The sequence below is a fragment of the Pygocentrus nattereri genome, chromosome 30 (assembly GCF_015220715.1).
Source record: "Pygocentrus nattereri isolate fPygNat1 chromosome 30, fPygNat1.pri, whole genome shotgun sequence".
In the NCBI taxonomy this organism is placed as follows: domain Eukaryota; kingdom Metazoa; phylum Chordata; class Actinopteri; order Characiformes; family Serrasalmidae; genus Pygocentrus; species Pygocentrus nattereri.
In genome coordinates this window covers 9,471,215-9,490,260 of record NC_051240.1, presented here as the reverse complement: position 1 = coordinate 9,490,260, position 19,046 = coordinate 9,471,215, and the positions used below count along the sequence as shown (strand labels likewise).

Sequence of the window (19,046 nt, the reverse complement as noted above, 5' to 3'; positions counted from 1 at the left end):
TTTGTATTCACAGTAGGTAGGAAAGAACCAGTTTTATTCAGAGTGCAATCCCAGAAATGAAATTAGGTATTACAAAGCCATAATTCAAGGGTTTTAGCTCAGACTGTTACAACATTTCCTCTGTTACTTAAATGCAATTCACATTTTCAAAAATCCCCAGTGGTTGTACCATTTTTGCAAAATAATAATAAACTAAACCACAGTAAATATAGGTTCCATTTTTAACTGATAATTACTAAAACTGAGCATTTCAATATCTGTATTACATGTTAGCAATGTATTATGTATAAGTGTATCACCATCATAATATGAAGATTCATTCTGGCTTGAAGATAAGAAATGCTTTGTCACATAAAGGCTAATATCTTTTTTGGCATTAAACAACATACAGAAAAAGAATAAAACAAAGCAAGATGTATTTGGCCAACCACGATATGTTTGGTGTCCCAATTTTGCCCAAACTCTTTAGTTTAGCGCTGGAGCTACAAGGCTAACACTGCTAGCAAACATGAGACTTCAATAATCACCCAAATATTGTCAATATATATGGTAAAGTATGGTGAGGTTTTGTTCATTTGTATAGTTCAAAGTCATGCTGTGCTCTAAACCACCACGACAAGTCTAGATGATCACAGTGAAGACCTGAATGCAGTTTGCATAAGTTGAGAGAAGGTCTGGGGATGTATGTACAAAAAAAGATTTGGGTGAGTATTGACTTCTAGTGTTTGATAGCACTATTAGGCAGATTGACATCTGGGGAAAGAGGACAACTGTGAGAGAACCATTTCTATAATGAAGGTGAAACTTGTACACTCATCTTTGTAATTTGTTCATAGAAGTAAACCGCAGCTTTTGGGGGAAAATCAGAAGCCGATGATTTAAGGTTGAATTGCTTTTACTTTGGAGATGACGAAGTAAATTTTCAATTCTAGACAACTGAACATGTTAGTGTTCATTTTAAAGCACAAAACAGTACTAACACTGTACCTGGTGCTTTGCACAATTTACTGCCTTTTTGTATAAACTCTCTAAACACGCACATAGATAACATGACATTTCACCTACTGCATTTAAACAACTGAGGAAAAATCACCAGCTGCAGTCCTGAAATCTTGCCAATAGAATTGTGGAGAGCTGAGGTTCAGCCGTGATTTTGTCCATTCATTCCGGCACAATATCTCCAATCCACTTCAGGTAGGGAGGGTTTCCCTGGTCAATAGGCAAACTGATGACTTCGGCCACTTCATACGGATGATTGGACCTGCAGCAGAGGAAAAGTGTGATCACACACATATTGTTATTTGTCTTTGGTATTTTTATCTTCATGGGCAGGTTTCACTCAGCTACAAAGAGGTTGTGCAAAAGGGGTCCAAGCACTTAGTGTTTATCAGTTTTGCAATATATCTGAAATTACAATCTCCTTTTTTATAATTTGATAATGCATGATTAAATATTAAATTTCAATCACTCACTGAAGTCTTAGTTATTAAAAATTACTGCCAATTAAGAGTCAGAAATAATTACTGCTTTTTCATTCTGCTTTATTCTACAGTTCTGTAAGTTCCACGTATAAACTAGGTTAGTTGTTAAGTAGTTAAGTACGTTGTGCAAACTCAAAAGTACTAGATAATTATTTCAGGTAACAAGCTGGTAAATTCCAAGACGACCTAGTTAAATTACACTAAAATGCCAAACAGGTTCTATATATTAACAAAGTAACTCCACAGTACTGTCTACTTATTTTGGGAAAAAAGTGCCATGTAGTTAAATGATATAAAAAAAATCCTTACCTAGTTACCTATGTTTGTATTACCTTCTAGGTTCTACCTATCTATTACATACCTGTACCTTTTGACAAAACTAAATCTGGGCTGTAAAAGAAAGTAATGATTCTTACTGTGGTTGTTACTTTCGAAATATGCTGTCATTATACACTCTACAACTACCCAGTGCTTGAGATTTTTCTGACTTACGTTCCTGCTTCAACATGTGACTTTACAGTAAAATTTAGTGTTTAGAATGTTTGTACTGGCCACCTTGTCACTGAAAATACTTGATAAATTTTACTTCATCTGCTTAATAGTTAGAACCTGTTAGACATTTCAGTGTAATGTAATTAGACTGTTTTCATACCTGCCATCATTTCATCCAAAATCATTAGACAGCACTTTAGAGAGTGTAACCCACACATGCTCAGTTAATAATCTAGAACTTTTTGAGCATTTCAGTATAACTTAGTTCAATTGTTTTGCAAATTAGTTACAGATACCTTGTTATGGTTCAACTCGAGTAGGTTGGAGTTGGAGTATTTCACAGATACTTGGTTAATTCTGAGAAATTGAAGGACTATAAAATAAAGCTTTAATCAATTTTATTTATGCAATGCAGACAAAAAACTGAATTTCTTGTGAATTACACTCTACATTTGTGCTGTAGTTAGCTACTGTATATTTAATATATACTGATCAGCTGTAACATTAAATCCACTTCCTTGTATCACAATTAAATTACAGGGAAAAAGGCGTCTAACAAAGCATTCTGTAATTGTAGAACTACAAACTGGAGTAAATGGAGCCAAAACAATGGACAATGAGTGAAGAAACAAGGAGGTGGATTTAATGTTATGGCTGATGCATCCTTCTTTAGGGGTCGCCACAGCGGATCATCTGCCTCCATCTTGCCCTATCCATTGCCTCCTCTACTTTTACACCAACCATCTCCATGTCCACCTTCACGACATCCATAAACCTTTTCTTAGGTCTACCTCTTCTCCTTCTACCCGGCAGTTCCATCTCCAACATTCTTTGACCAATATATCCACTATTCCTCCTCAACACATGTCCAAACCATCTCAACATGGCCTCTCTGGCTTTATCTCCCAACTGCTCCACCTTCACTGTCCCTCTGATCTGCTCATTTCTAATCTTGTCCATCCTTGTCACTCCCAACGAAAATCTTCATCTCCGCCACCTCCAGCTCAGCCTCCTGTCTTTTAGACAGAGCCACAGTCTCCAAACCACACATCATAGCAGGATGCACAACTGTCTTGTAAACCTTCCCTTTCACTCTTGCTGCTATCCTTCTGTCACACATCAGCCCTGACACCCGTCTCCACCCACTCCATCCTGCCTGCACCCCTTTCTTCACGCATCCTGTGATGCATTAAAAAACAAAATCAACAATAACATTTTTGTGAAGGTAAAAGTTTTAATGAATTGGGCTTACCTAACATATTCAGCAAGAGCAGGGATCTTTGTACTTCTTGTCTTAATCATCTGAAAAACAGTAAAGATGTAAAAAATGTTTTTATATGAAAAGATTAATCATTTCACTTTAATCTTAAAGGAATGTTTTGTTTTTCTTTGCTGTACTTGAAGTCTACATAAAACTCACCAGCAATACCTCACTGTCTTCTTCAATCTTTCCTTGCCATTCATATCTGTAGGAACACAGAAAAGATGCTGACAAGCTAGCACTCGCAAACCTTACATACAGCCAAGATAAAGTTTTAAAGATAGATACATTTTAAATGTAATTTTCTTTCACAATGCACTATATGTGCACTGTAAAAAATTAAATTAAATAAATTGAAGGCTCCTAAAAATATATAGTATACATGATATTTCCTTATTTAATTTTCGTTGTTGTTGTTGTAACAATTTCAGATTCAATATTCAACCCGTTTCTGCATACTTATGAATTTGTAGATCTTTATTAAATAAAATGATCTTACTCCACTTGCACATAATTCTTGAAAGCAAGAAGGTTGAATTATCTTGACTTATTTTTTTAACCATTTCAAAATTTTTAATATTAGATATACTGTTTACTTTAAGGTGCCTTTTCAGTGAGAAAAATGAGCCAAGGGTTTTGTCTCACAGTTTTAAAATAAAAGATAGAAAGGCTAGCTTCTTACTATTGAAGATTATTTCTTTTTCTGAAGATTACTTCTGAAGCTAATCCTACCAAGAAATGACTAGAGAGAAGATCCACTAATCTGATGTTTTATCCTGGACAGACTGAAAACCAGATTGAGGTCTGAGATTTGATCTCAGACTGAGGCCATTTTAACTGACTGGATGTAGACAGACACATCCAAGGTTACCCCAAAGACTTCAGTATTCCCATTTTTAAAAAAAAACAGAGCTTAAAAAAGAAATTGCTAAAAATGATATTACCTAGAGTGTAATTTTTGCCGTGTATATTATGAGTGTCTCTGTTTAACAAAAAAAAAAAATCAACATAAGAGTAGGTAAAAGTCACTCACATTGATGTAATTTTGGGCACGATGTTGACACAGGCTGCCAGCTTCTTCTCCACAATACCTCTGCAAAAATATATCACAAAACTAATATTTCGTTCCAACTATTAACTGCTAATCTATATATCAATACATAATGTAGAATTTTAAAAAAGTGTTTTCATTATTTTAAATATTGTGAGACAAGAAGTATATTACAATTATTGGTAACACTTTATTTGGATGGTCTACTGTAGATTCTTTGTAAATGTTCAGTATATCTTCAAGTAACACTGAACTAAATAGCCATTAAATGCAATTGTTTGTGAAGTTATGTGTTACTTGGATGGTCCACTGTAGGTCCTTTGTAAATGCTCAGTTGGCCGTTAAGTAACATTCAACTAAATACCAATTAAATTCAACTGAACTTCAAGATTAGTGTGAAAGAATGTATTAAATCTAACTCTAACCGGAAACCTTAACCTCAAGGTAAAACCTACATGTACCCCTAACCATAATCATAATATTGTTGATAATCAACCAAACATCACAAGAAAGTTTGTTAATGATTTAAGTCTCTGTGGAGCATCTATACCATCCAAATAAAGTATGATCCAATTATTTTGTAAGATAATTGTTATCATAAAAATTTTGTTATCTGTTTCAAGATTTGATCACTGCTTTTGAAATATGAACTTTCCTATATACGAATTTCAACTTCGTTCTTGATGTTAAATAGCTTTCTCAGTCTTCTTACAATAAGAGTATTCATTGCTTGTATTTAAAAATGATCCTGACCTTGTAACTTCCAAGTAATTATTCAAAACCTGATGTTACACAAGACATTTAAAAATTTTAAATTTTAGGTTTTGAATGGTGATTCCAAAATTTAAACAGAAGTGTACATAAATAACTACCAAGGGATGATCTATACATGCATCACAAATAAGTACTGAATACAGACGTACTGTGTATAGTAGTCCATAATAAGTTGTTCAAGCTTCTGGTTACATTTTTTTTTTTTTTTATTACAAGTGGATTTTACCTGGCCAGGTCTTTGGCCACTGTGTCATTGGGGCAGGTGACAAAGGCTGCAGAGTGAGTGCCAGAGGAATAAGCTTCGCTCGCCATGGAGAATGCTCGTAGTCCAACAGTCCTCAGCAGTGGGAGCATCAACACACTCAGAAAAACTGTCTAAGGAAAAAACAAGCAAACAAAACAGGTTTCTTGTTAGACATTTTAGTAATATTCATATGATTTTACAATATGCAAATGTCATATTATTTATCACCAGGATTTCACGATGAGTACAAATTCCAACCTCCCCAAAACTTGCAATTTTTCTGAATGCTGCAATATATAAATGACATTTACATATATGTCATCTGGTAAACACTCTTACCCAGAGTGACATACAATTTATTCATGTTACAAAGGTAGGAGAACATAGTCCTGCTCAAGGGCTATGGGTGTGCGTTCCTGAGCAGAAAATGTAACCCCTACTACCATGTATCACATAGCGAAAAAATTAATAAGTATAATGTCATAAGTGTGATTCTGCTCATTATTAATACAATAATTTTCTCATATTTTCTTGTAAAACTCATGCATACAGTCATTTGAATACCCCATGTCAAATTAGGCTTTGTTGATTTTGAAGTGAAAATATTTAAGTCTTCTACAGGAAACATACTTAAATTTGGCATTTTCTGCATTTTTATGTATTTATTTGTTGAGTTTGACATATTAGAAAACCACAAAATATAAAAGGTGCCATTACTTTTGCACAGACCAATATGTTACATTCAGGAAATAAAGTAGTTATTCTTTAAACTTAAATTAAAACAATTAATTATCATAGTCATTGTCATTCATTGTCATTTTCCTTCATTGCATTCAACTATTGAAAGGACAAGCCTGAAGTGACCCAATTGACTGACTAGCTGTCTTGCTGCCCGGTTGTCGATACTTAACTGCTCCCCAGAGCTGCTTTATTTCCCCCATTATACTAAAAAAACATGAAAGTAAATTGCCAGAGTGCACCCACAAGCAAATCCTCAATAAACGGGAGTAAATGGAGCTGAACGGCTAAAATAAAATAATTTCTAATCACTCGCCCAGAACTTTCCTTTAATTTTACAAAGTAGAGGGATGTAATTCACTAAAAGAGCAAAGAAAACGCAATTACATGTTTCCTTTTTTCTACAGCAAACGGGTTCTGGGCAGCAGGACACTACTGCTAGCGAGTGCTGATTTGTTGGCAAGCGGAGCAGCGCATTGGCTGTTTGTGCTCACTGACGTCATGAATGTACACTGAATCTCCTGTATCTCGATTTCAAAAGCTCTTAACAGGAGTGTTTAAATGTTTTATGCTGTTCTGTGTTCAAGATATGATTTTGCTCAAATGCTCCATCTTAACCCGTCTATTTTGGACTTGCTCAAGAGCGCCCTCTAGTGTTTTAGAGACCCAAAAGACGTTACAGAGTTTCCCAAGTACAAGTTCTCTGGTAGCTTCCAACTGAGAACAGAAGCATACATTACATACTTCTGCCCAGAACCAAGTCAGAAGTTAGAATTAGGTGTTGTCTTCATTTTTACGTGCATTTCTCCTTACTGAAAACACACCCAAATTAAATTCTATACTGCGATGCCAACATATGATGGTGCAGAAAATAACTGTGGTCAGCTCAAATAATTGCGATCAGGTGATTATGTAATGTAACTCGGCCAAACATTTGCACATATCTGTATATACCAAACTATGCTGTACTGTGAATGTCATCACACGTTCCTTAAATAATAACATACGGTCTGAATCCAACTGCAATTTGGCTTGAGGTCTTCTGCACCAATTGTTTCAGACAATTACACATGCAATATTTAATTGAGTGATGCAGATATCTGACAAATGATTTCTTGTCTATGCCATAGTGTGATATTTAATAAGGCAGTATTACTGATATTACTGCCATGTCGAGTTGTCATTGGAGAACACACTCACCACAAAGAAAGCTTTTAAGAGTCTTCCTTGCACTGTCTCTGCAGGTGGCAGTCCAAACTGCATTGCCTGTGCAAGCAACATGCAGGTATGAGCCAAACGCTGATAACGCGACAGCCCTTTGTACGTCCACTGACTGAAAATCATTAACTAGAGATGTGGGGATGTTTTCCCGGACATGAATTAAGCCTGGCCTAAATTGAAGTGCCAACTGGAAATGCTTTGTAATTTAGGCTTTCTCTGAGACAGGGAAACTGCCCCCAAGAGAGGGAACTCCTTTTATGACATCCCTGCGACACCTACTTTGTCACTTGCATACAAAGTATTGGCCTTCAGAAAAGAAAAATAAGAATATTTAACTAATATTTCCAAAATGTATACATTTTTCGTTGGGATGTAAAAAAAAAAAAAAAAATAATAATAATAATTCTGGTTAGATGTGAAGCCGCTCAGTGTGGAGAAACTTACTGACTCTGATTTCTTCAGTGTTTTTGATAGGAACCAGGGGTCACGTTTACTGCGCAAATATTATAGCCAGTCATGCATCAGACAGCATATTAATAATCATTTCATGTATCTTTCTGTGAGGGAGCTTTTAGAGGTGTTAAACTCTTCAGACGTCTGGCTGTTAATACAGCTGTCAGCAATTCTAAAATGATAAAATGATAAAATGATCTAAATCACTTACCGTCTGGCGGTGTGTCGGGTTGACAGATGATGTCTTGAAGAGGGAGAAATAAACAACACTTTTAATATTGAATATCTGGAAATGTTACAGATGTTCCAACCTTCCTATTCAGAATGTAGGATCAATCTGTTTTTTTACCTGACCTATACAATATACTACTATACAACATCATCTAATAAGGAAGAATGTACTATTTACTTACAGAACTGATGGTTAGGTGTTTAAGATGATGTATTTCCCTAACATCACTAACATTTGTCAGGCTGAAAGAAAGTACAATGAGAAAAATTAGCAACCTCATGTTTTCCTTCACAAAGATCATCATCATCGTCATCACTTTTATTTATATACCGCCTTTCCCATGCTCAAGGACGCTTAGAGATGCTTTCTAGTGATAAAGATCTCTCTACCTTCTTATTATTTTTTATACACCAGATGGAAGTTAGTTCACCACGCTGAGGACAAAAAAAATCACTGTGACGAACTCATCTTTGGACAAATACTGACGTTTTGTTCAGCTAGATGCTGCTGTCTATGTGGAAAACAAACGAGAACCTTACAAAGGAGAACATATATGGAAATGTAACTTTTCATGCAACTTTAACTTGGGTTTCATTTGCAACAAAGCCAGAACAACCAAAGGAAGGAAGGAAGGAAGGAAGGAAGGGACGGAAAGAGGGAAGGGAGGGAGGGAGGGAGGGAGGGAGGGAGGGAGGGAGGAAGGAAGGGAGGAATGAAGGAAGGAAGGAAGGAAGGAAGGAAGGATGTATACAATTATATCACTTGCATACAAGTTCTTCAATTTCCAGCACCAATACGCTCAGTTACAACTGAGTCATGATCCAATAATTAAGTAAGCTTTCTATGTTTGGTCCAGCTTTCTTTCGCCGGCCGTTGGTCGTAAAGACCTGACCTCTCTCTTTGTTAAATGTCATCTGTATCAAATGCCCAGATGACTAACCTATTGATTAAACACTTAAAAGAGAAATTAAGAAACTGCAGGCTTCATGCAAATATAATGCAATTCCCCAAGCAGCCAAGCAAAGACTATAAATAAAAGACAGTAACATTCTGAATGGAAAGTAATCAATTAGACCATGCAGTCTAAATCTAGATTTTAGTTATAGTCCCATACTTATACCCTTAACATTGCAGATTTATTTCATATAAAGGCGTATTAATCAGTAAATACATAGACTTCAATGCAACTAACACAGCTATTATATATAAATTCACATTCATATTTCAAAATAGATCAGTCTTGCTCCTGTCACTCGCATGCTGATGAAAACTAGTTCAGCACACAGTACTTTCCCAGCTACACAACTCAAGCACTGGTAAAATAAAGCAATAATTCATGAGAGGCTGTGGTTTATTTGAAGCAGAGTGCCTGAAACTTTGTAAGTTTCTCTAGAGCAGTGCATTTCACATCAAACCTCTTTGTATGACTGTCTACATCTTAACCATTTAATTATTTAAAAAATCTGCAGAATTCGTCCATAATAATGACTTGAGTGTGTCTGACTTAGATGTCTGATACCATCTATAACAAGAATAAAAGTAATATATATGTACTGTTGATAATGGTAAACTAGTGGAAACTTACTTTTCAGGTTTTTCTTTGGGGCCTATTGTGCTTTACACTTTGCATGTACCCCTCTGCCATGAATGGGTTTAAAAAATGGTTTAACAAGAAGTTTTAGGCCAAAAACTTTACAACAAAATGATCATTAAATAATGTCTCAGGCAAAAGGCAGTGTATTCACAAGCTTTAAGGCATTAAACTCTTCGGACTGGTTCCTATCACCACCACTGTGAACAATTTTGACTCAGTATGTTTATCTAGAATTAATAAAAAACACCCTGAATGACGTTGGTTTCATCTTTACCATTTAATTATGTACAGATTTTGTCCCTTTAAGTCTTCTCTCTATTTCTTTATGTTCCTCTCTAATAGCACAAAAGCGACACACCTAGCTACATTAGCTAGTTTATATCTGGGGCCAAAAGCACATACATAGCCACACCTGCGATAATAAAGTTTTGATTTATCTAATATGATACGCTAATGGACTGAGGGGTCTTCACATCAGTTAACATGAGTTTTTAATATCATGCAGTGTGGTCTACAGTGGGAAACCCAAACATGTCAAATGACGAGGCTGAAGTCTGAAGTCAGCTTCTAATTTGCCAGCGCGTTGTTCGAAATTTCACGTTCCACCTTAAATGCTGCAGCAGTTCCATGGCTGGCAGCTGATAGCTTATAAAAATAAATTGTGCTGCACATTTTTTAAGGTGGACCGGAGAAATTCGAAGAAGCTGGCGAAACGGACGCTTATTTCAACTTCGTAAACTGGAGCCTCGAAAACGCGTTTTGTTCACAGATTTTTGCCAACTTCGCTATGCACTGTACATGTAAGCACTACAATATTGCACGCTTCATGCATATTTTCATGTTATTTTAACCATAAATGTGGTAAATATGCTGCATATGTTGTGAACTTTCTTACCTCCTCCAGCGGGGCAGCGTCACTGCGCATGACAGTTACTGCTCACAAAAAAGAAGTCTGCAGCAAATAAAAACAACAACAAATAAATAAATATTTTTTTATCTACATGATCAACAGAATAATAAAAAACGGCGGAGATAAAATTACACACCCTATGCACTTTTTAAAAATCCATATTGTTAGAAAAGGCTGACGCTTTTATTACAGGATATGCGTCAGTTTTGGGGGACCCTCTTCCGTTTAGCGGCGACACAAATTGGAGGAGCCGCACTGGGGGTGAAAAGGTAGGTTTAAAGTATCTTTAAACATCGGCGGTTCGTGGCATTACGTTTTAAAGAAAATAGACGTTGCCGATAATGCTTGTTGTTGGCCGCTGTTCTGGGGGATTATTGAGCAAATTAGGCGTCCTTGCTGCCAACATTTTTCCCGCACATAGCATTAGCTACATTAGCAAAGTGGTAATGCCGCCCAGTAAAAGCCGCCTTATGTCTAAAATACCTGTTAGCGGTAACTTGCTATAACGGTGTCATTAACGTGGCGTTAAGTTATATGTATATATGTAAGTCGCGGTATTCATGTCCATTGAGCGTAAGCAGGGCTTTCAGCTAATGTTAAATCTCTAAGCCGGGAAATAGAAAAGCCGGCTGAGCTAAGTTGGTAACGGTTAGTGTTATCTTGAAAACGAATCACTAAGACAGCAAACTACACATGCACACCCCCTTTTTGTGAAAATTGGTCTAGTCGCTTGGTTTTGTAATAAAAACGTCTGCATGCAGTAATCCTTAGTTCACTGTAGTAACGGTGGTCAGTGATGACTAGTCCACTGCGCAAGCTGAGGTGCTGTGAAACACGCACTCATATGACGAAAGCAGTGCTGAGCTTAGTCTGAGCCCCGCGTACTCCAGCTGTGCTCTCACAGATTATACACCAACACCAAAAATGATCAAGACACCCCTTTTAATTAGCGAATATGGCTACTTTAAAGGGGAATGGCAACACTTATTATTTTCTGCGTAGTTCAGATTAACGGTGGTTTGATGTGAAATGGTAGAGAATGTTACCGACTGATTTCTTTACACTGGCGGTGATGGGGATCAGGGATCATAATGTCTACAACACAAATATAACCAAAATGACCAGTGAGCCTACACATGTATTTAAAAGTTTTGGTGGTAAAAGTTGGTAACTTGCAAACATGCAGTGGTAAAAAGTTGTAAATCTTGGGACCGTTTTCGCTTATAATAAACCACCCTGCCTTGAACAGTTTAAAAAGTATATGTTTTAGGTCAAATCTTTAATCGAAAAACTATCTCAGCACTTAGCCATCTTGTAAAGTATCTATCCATTTCAGGCTGTAGCTTTTGGTAATGTAGCTTTTAAAGGCATTTAAAACTGCTCCGGAGGTCTGATTCCTATCACCACCATGAATAATTTTAACGCTGTGGGTTTCTCTGCAATGGGAAATTTCACATCAAAGTCACATTCTGAATGACTTTGTTTACGTCATGACAGTTTAAATAGAAATTTTGAAAAATGAAATAGAATTTCCCCTTTAAAGTTTACCCATTGCATTCATCTGTGCACACAACTTTCTCTAGAGCATTGCAAGTAAAATGGGGCACAGGTCATCATGCCAAGTGCCTGTCTTCAGCTAGAGAGATATAAAGCTACCCAGCAATGGATTGTGGAGCAGTGAAACACATTTCCTGTTGAGATGTTGCACCAGAACCAGAGGCTGCTTTTGCAGAAAAGGGAGACAAGATGTCTGTTAATACACTTCATTTCAGAAGAAACATTGAATGAAGTGTCTGCAAATGTTGGGATGTATTCTCCATTGCTCCCACTCTGAGGTGTGATTTGTTAGGTTATAGGTTTTCTATGTGGTGACATAACTGCAAATCCTCACTTTATCTCTGTCTGCTGTTCGTGAAGACCATGGCAAAGTTCCTGGCCCCAGTGATTCAGGATAACCCCTCAGGATGGGGTCCCTGTGCTGTGCCTGAAAAGTTTAAGGACATGCCCTATCAGCCCTTTAGTAAAGGAGATCGGCTGGGCAAGGTAAGGTTTTGCTTGATATAATTATATAGTTTTTTACACTTGATTCATGTCACCAGATAATTATGAAATCCTTCATAAGTTAGATCTACTAGAGAAGGAAAAACACTGAACTGTGCAGTCTGTTGACCAAGATCTAAAAGATGTTGCAGGACTGGGACATCATCTTTTTTCTCTGTGTTCATAGGTGGCAGATTGGACTGGAGCAACCTACCAGGATAAGAGATACACAAGTAAATTATGGCCAGTCATACTTTCTTTTTCTGAACGCACTGATGCTGTTTCAGTACTGTTAGTATCTCTCTTGTTCTGTGTTGTGTCTGTTAGACAAGTACTCATCTCAGTTTGGAGGCGGCAGTCAGTATGCTTATTTCCACGAAGAGGATGAAGCAAGTTTCCAACTGGTGGACACAGCCAAAACCCAGAAAACGGCCTACCAAAGGAACCGCATGCGTTTTGCTCAGGTATACAACAAAGACTGAAACACCTCTCGATTCGAAATATTTTCAAGTTGAAGTTGATCTTAAGACTGCAGTTTGGGCAGGTGACAATGGTAGTTATGATTTGCAATTAGAATGGGGCATTGTTTGTTAATGATTTGACTAAGGCTATTTTTCTGTTGTGGAATGTTCACAGAGGAACTTGCGGCGGGATAAGGACCGCAGGAACCTGACACAGTTCAGCATGCAGACTCTCCCGAAGAGTGCCAAACAGAAGGAGAGAGATCGCATTCGCCTGCAGAAGAAGTTCCAGAAGCAGTTTGGAGTCCGTCAGAAGTGGGACCAGAAATCACAGGTACCCTCACTATTCCCAAAAAAAAAAATCAGACATTGACAACTGGAATAGACAGCTGGAGCTCTACTACTTTATTGTTATTGAATAAATATTATAAGTACAAAACTGATGTCCTACAGTGCTGATTTTAATAGTGATAAACAGTCAGTGGTCTCAGACTGACTGAAAAATAAGAGAGGTGTAATAGTTACTTTACTAGAATAGATTTTTTAGTAGTTACAAACTGCTGCTCCATTATGTTTGCTGGATATTCAGTGATATCAGTGAATGTTTTAAAAATTGCAAACTACTAGGGTACTTTGTCTGGTTTGTCCTGTGCTTTCCTAGATTTTTCTGCAGCACTGGGTGTTATTTATGCTTATTTATCAGTTGGTATGCCAATTCAATTCTCATTATAATGTCTCACATAGGCCCAGCTGAAGCCCAGGGACTCATCTGTGGAGGTGCGCAGTGACTGGGAAGTGAAGGAGGAGATGGACTTCCCCAGACTCATGAAGATGAGATACATGGATGTGGCAGACCCTTTAGATATGTAAGTATTTGAACACACTGACCTCTCCTGGTCTAGCTGACCATGTACAGCCTCTGGTATAAAACTGTTGTCTCTTAACTGGTAGATTTAACTAGCATCTGACAGATCCAATGACTCCAAGTCAGTCTTAAAAACCTGGCCTAGTTTCTTTTTACCAGTATGCTGATCTCTTCCCTCTGTTCCTTCTTCTGGTGCAGTGAATGCTGTGGTGCTCTTGAGTATTACGATAAAGCATTTGATCGCGTCACCACCCGCAACGAGAAACCGCTGAAGAGCATTAAAAGGATCTTCCACACGGTCACCACCACTGACGATCCAGTCATCCGCAAGGTAGAACAGCGTGCACGCACATGCGCATTCACAAACCACCAAAAGCTTTGTAAATAAAGCTGCAAGCCATTAAATCTAGGCAAATTTTTTGGTCTAACTATGCTAGAAGGCTGTTTCCAGTTTGTTGATGGAACGTGTTTACCTGCCTTTATTTTGGTTTTGAGGCCTTTTTGGCACTTTAATAATTCTATAAAAATTGTACACCTGGTGAAACTTAGTGTAATTATCAAGCCTATTAATACACATACATTGAAATTACAATCATATATTAATATCACTGTCCCCCTTTCTTCTCTCCCCTCTCTCCCACACTAGTTGGCTAAGACTCAGGGTAATGTCTTTGCCACTGATGCTATTCTGGCTACGCTGATGTGTTGCACACGCTCAGTGAACTCCTGGGACATCATCGTGCAGCGTGTCGGAAACAAGCTCTTCTTTGACAAGAGAGACAATTCAGACTTTGGTGCGTCTCATAAGAATCATCAATAACAGTAGCAAGATCGCTCTTAACAGTTAAAGCTTTTTTGAATGTAGATCTAAGATGATCTAGCAGAGACGATTTAGAAATTCACTTTTTTTATATATAGTCTAAAAACATATTGTAAATGAAGCACTTTCCACATTGAGCATGACGGTTCTCTAAATTTAGAATTCAAGAATTTAGAGAAGATACAGTGATATCTCGATTTAATCATTTTAATACAACAAATGTGCATTACATTAGTATCTTAATGGTTCCAGTTTCACTTTATTGTGGCATTCAACATTATAAAAGTACATATTTGAAACATGCTGTGCTTTATACTGTTCTATCTTGATGGCACAAGCATGTTGGCTATGATTCAGTGCGCTGCAATAGATTTTGATACAATATGTGTTACAATACCCTGCATTGGCTATTCCATTAAATGATTGTGTGTGCAAGTGAGTAGCTTCCTGCTTGTCTCCCTTAGATCTGTTGACTGTCAGCGAGACTGCGAACGAACCTCCTCAGGACGAGGGAAACTCCTTAAACTCCCCCCGGAACCTGGCCATGGAGGCCACATACATCAACCATAACTTCAGCCAGCAGTGCCTGCGCATGGTGCTGTACCAAAACTCGCTTTAGTACTTGATTTACTGAGATGCTAGATTTGCATGCTTGCTTGATATAGCTTAAAGATGAGTGTAATAAATACATTAAATGTGATTTGTCAGGGAGGAGAGAGGCACAAGTTCCCCAACCCAAACCCATTTGTGGAGGAAGATATGGATAAGAGTGAGGTTGCCTCTGTAGCCTACAGGTAAGGGGCGAAAAAAGTGCTTTAATAAAGACGTTATGGTGAAAACTGAACTATAACCAGTTACCATAATGCTGGTGAGATGATACTGACATTTATCTTTCATTAATATTGAAATTTGCAAGTCTTCAGAATATTTGCGTATAGAATTCTTTGCCATGACATTGTAACATGTACAGGGTGAGCCCCATAGTGACTGGTATACAGCTCTGATCTAGGACAGATCTGAACAAGCTGTGTGTTGCGTTGTGAGTATACTGTAATAGAAAGCTTATAGTATTGACTTTGTGTGCGTGTTTGTAGGTACCGACGGTGGAAGCTTGGGGAGGATATTGATTTGATTGTGCGCTGTGAACATGACGGCGTTATGACTGGAGCGAACGGAGAGCTGTCCTTTATCAACGTTAAAGCACTCAATGAATGGGACTCACGGGTGAGATAGAAATTGTGCATTTAATAAGTAAGAAACTGTAGGAAATGAGGGATAGCAGGAGTAAAAGCATATTTTTTTATATAGATAGTGGGCAACATGTTTATTCCTCTTCTGATTTAAAGCTAATTTCTTCTTTCAAACATCTCAGCATGTATGAGACTACATTTAGAATTTATTTTTGAGACTTCAATGGAGTTAATTAGCATATGTTGGCCAAACTGCTTCTGTTTCTACAGTATTGTAATGGAGTGGACTGGCGTCAGAAGCTGGACTCTCAGAGGGGTGCTGTGTTGGCCACAGAGCTGAAGAATAACAGTTACAAACTGGCCCGCTGGACCTGCTGTGCCCTTTTGGCTGGCTCTGAGTACCTGAAACTGGGGTGAGAATGCACACTCGCATGCTTACTTGTTTATTTGGGCACATAAATGCAAATGCATATACATAGCAGGGTGCATATCACTAACACAAAGATACTTTATTACTTATTTGGGCAAGGAATGATCAGCTATAAGCAATCTCTACTCTTCGGCAAGCTTCTAGTTAATATAAAATTTTTGTAAATTTCTGCTTACATTAATGGTTAAGATGTAAACAAAGCTGTTCAGAGTGGTTTAATGAGAGGGTTCTTTGTAGAAAAACATGAGCTTTAGATTTCTTTGTGATTTTCAGTAAACAAAGTTCACAGTGACACACACACACTTTATAAGCAGCTTATCCTTCTGGGTTGCGGGGGGTGCTGGAGCCTATCCCAGTGCTGATTGGGCAGAAGGCAGGAAACACCCTGGACAGGTTGCCAATCCATTACAGGGCAGTCATCATGATGGCTACAGGACAAATACATTTTATTCACTATCCAAAACAGCCAGTTAACCCTACTGAATATTTTATATATAATGTTGAAGGTGAAATAATATAGTAAATCAGAAATATTGGTTTGTTTGAGCACTAATTTGCCTTGCAGTGCCCTGCCTGTACCTCTCCACCATGAATTAATTCTAAAAAAAACTTCTATCACCACCACTGGGAATGATTTTGATTCCAAATTTCCTAATAATGGAGACTTTTACATCAGTTCACTTTTAATGACTTTATGAAGTTTTGAAAGTTTTGTGGGATTACACTTCAGTGCTGTGAAGTTGTTATAGAATTTTTTTTTTTTTACCTCCAATGAGTATGCTGCATTTTTGAACGTTTTTAGATCAAACATTGAATACATTGTTTTTGTGCTTCAGTTATGTGTCCCGCTACCATGTGAAAGACTCTGCACGTCATGTGATCCTGGGCACGCAGCAGTTCAAGCCCAACGAATTTGCCAGCCAGATCAACCTGAGTATGGAGAACGCCTGGGGCATTTTGCGCTGTGTTATAGACATCTGCCGCAAACTGGACGAGGGCAAGTACCTCATTCTCAAAGACCCCAACAAGGTGAGAAACCACAACACGCACACAACATAATCCTGTTACTGTGAGCCTAAACCGATCCTTAAGCATTTTAATGATGTTTTATTTTTTCTCTGAATGATAACTAGGGACACTGATGTGCTGTTTTGTTCATCACTTGTTTGTGTTCACAGCAAGTGATCCGCATCTACAGTCTCCCAGACGGAACCTTCAGCTCTGACGAAGATGAAGACGAAGAAGAGGACGACGAAGATGAAGATGATGAAGGTAATAAGTTTTGTTTTTGAGCTCATGTTGTGCACTGAAAAGCTGCTGCCGTATGCGTATTTCTAAACCAATGAGCATGCTGTGTAATAAAGCCCAGGTTAAAATAATTTGTAATATAAGTCGCACTTGCCAAATCAACATCTAAATCATTCTCCTTTCTCTGAATGTGTGGTATATTCCATTAGACCATCTAGACTTGGAGATTGTCCCAAGTGGAGATGAAAAAAATTGGCAAGGATGATCTGAGGCATCTTTCTGGCAGAATATGCATGAAAGTCTACACGAAAAGGGGTTTACTCATTCATGTATTTTTTTTTTTTAATCTATTTCCTAGACGAAGAGAACTGAGAAGCTGGATGAATGAATTGGAGGACAATGAGACCAAACGAGTCAGCACTTTCCCTGCTGCTCTCACACCTCTGCCCATCACATACAGATTAAACAAGGCTTATTAAAATGTTGAGCAATAACCGTGTCCCTGATATCTTGTTTTGCATTCTGTGGTTGATGGGGAAAAGGGTTTGGAATGTTGATTAATTTTGCTATGTCCCTCCCCCTTGCTAATACCGGCTCAGTCCACAAGAGGGCAGCGTTTGGCTGTTTTGAATGCAGGGTGGTAACTGAAAGACATGCATGTACAGATTTTTTTTAGTCAACATTTTTGTGTCTGTAATTTGATGGGGTAAGTTGAGGGATAGGAGGGTGCAGGAAACATTTAACAGAAACTTACACAAAAACCTCCAGCTCTAATGCATCGCATCTGTAATGTAAGCCAAATGCTGCTTTATCCTTCCAATTTCAAAACCAACCACTTACAACCAAGTCCTCCCAACAAAAGCTCTTCTCAAAAGTCAATAAAGACATTATGTTCATTTAAAGAAATGCTAACATTTACACAAGCAACACACCAAACTGCTTAGCTGCCTTACAAATGTTTCATAAGTGCATCTCAAATGGCTACAGGAGAAATTTCTGAGAATGTTAGATGCAAGTAAAGTTCAGAAATAAATTCCTGAAAGTTATTTAAAGAAAATTAATGAAAACTGAGAAGACAACAGAATGCTATGGGTGCAAAAGAATGTTTAACTGTCAAGACACCTTTACACACCTTTACTGTTAAAAAAAAAAAGCAATTGCACTAGAACACCACATTTGAGATGTGGAGATTTTTATGGATGCGTCTTAATTTAGATTTAAACTGAGACTGTGAGAAGTGGAAAATGCAACCAGTTCCTAAGACTCAACTTTAGAGGTGTGGAAAAATATTCCTGCAGGTTTTCTAGACCTGAAATCTAACAAAGGCCCTAATAGATACTGAAAACATACTGCGTTTTTGTGCAAAATGTCTTCCTTTTTCCAGAGAATGATTGCAGCTAATGAGCGTTCTCTTTTGCGCAGTATGAACTGTATAACAAGTTAACTGTTGATCTGCAGATTTGACATTTTTTAACTAATGCCGAAGCATCTGCTGCATTAAAACTTGAACAGCATCCTGTAAGGTGACCTGAAATTGGCTT

At 37.7% G+C, this 19,046-nt stretch overlaps 2 protein-coding genes and 1 non-coding gene across 7 annotated transcripts; 2 read left to right on the top strand and 1 right to left on the bottom strand.

The window, feature by feature from the left end:
* Positions 1–10,493, bottom strand: LOC108424720 (protein CutA homolog). Of its 5 annotated transcripts, XM_017692909.2 has the most exons (10): positions 10,437–10,493; positions 8,129–8,189; positions 7,927–7,959; positions 7,707–7,755; positions 7,242–7,307; positions 5,286–5,434; positions 4,268–4,327; positions 3,394–3,439; positions 3,226–3,275; positions 1–1,261 (listed from the first exon to the last, which is right to left on the bottom strand). In XM_017692909.2, the coding sequence occupies exons 5-10, from the start codon at positions 7,302–7,304 to the stop codon at positions 1,162–1,164; spliced, it is 468 nt and encodes a 155-aa protein (XP_017548398.1). In that variant the 5' UTR covers positions 7,305–7,307; positions 7,707–7,755; positions 7,927–7,959; positions 8,129–8,189; positions 10,437–10,493; the 3' UTR covers positions 1–1,161. The 5 variants fall into 5 exon arrangements, with proteins under 5 accessions (XP_017548398.1, XP_017548397.1, XP_037392406.1 ...); XM_017692908.2 differs by lacking the exon at positions 7,707–7,755; XM_037536509.1 differs by lacking the exon at positions 7,707–7,755 and having other exon boundaries at positions 5,286–5,430.
* Positions 10,494–10,631: 138 nt separating this feature from the next.
* eif3d (eukaryotic translation initiation factor 3, subunit D) lies at positions 10,632–17,999 on the top strand. The gene is made up of 15 exons (XM_017692907.2): positions 10,632–10,720; positions 12,369–12,494; positions 12,679–12,724; positions 12,819–12,955; positions 13,128–13,286; positions 13,697–13,818; positions 14,016–14,148; positions 14,464–14,611; positions 15,102–15,232; positions 15,346–15,431; positions 15,732–15,861; positions 16,098–16,240; positions 17,094–17,286; positions 17,436–17,529; positions 17,864–17,999. The coding sequence occupies exons 2-15, from the start codon at positions 12,372–12,374 to the stop codon at positions 17,875–17,877; spliced, it is 1,659 nt and encodes a 552-aa protein (XP_017548396.1). The 5' UTR covers positions 10,632–10,720; positions 12,369–12,371; the 3' UTR covers positions 17,878–17,999.
* On the top strand, positions 11,239–11,330 carry LOC119262951. The gene has a single exon (XR_005130023.1).
* Positions 18,000–19,046: the final 1,047 nt, after the last annotated feature.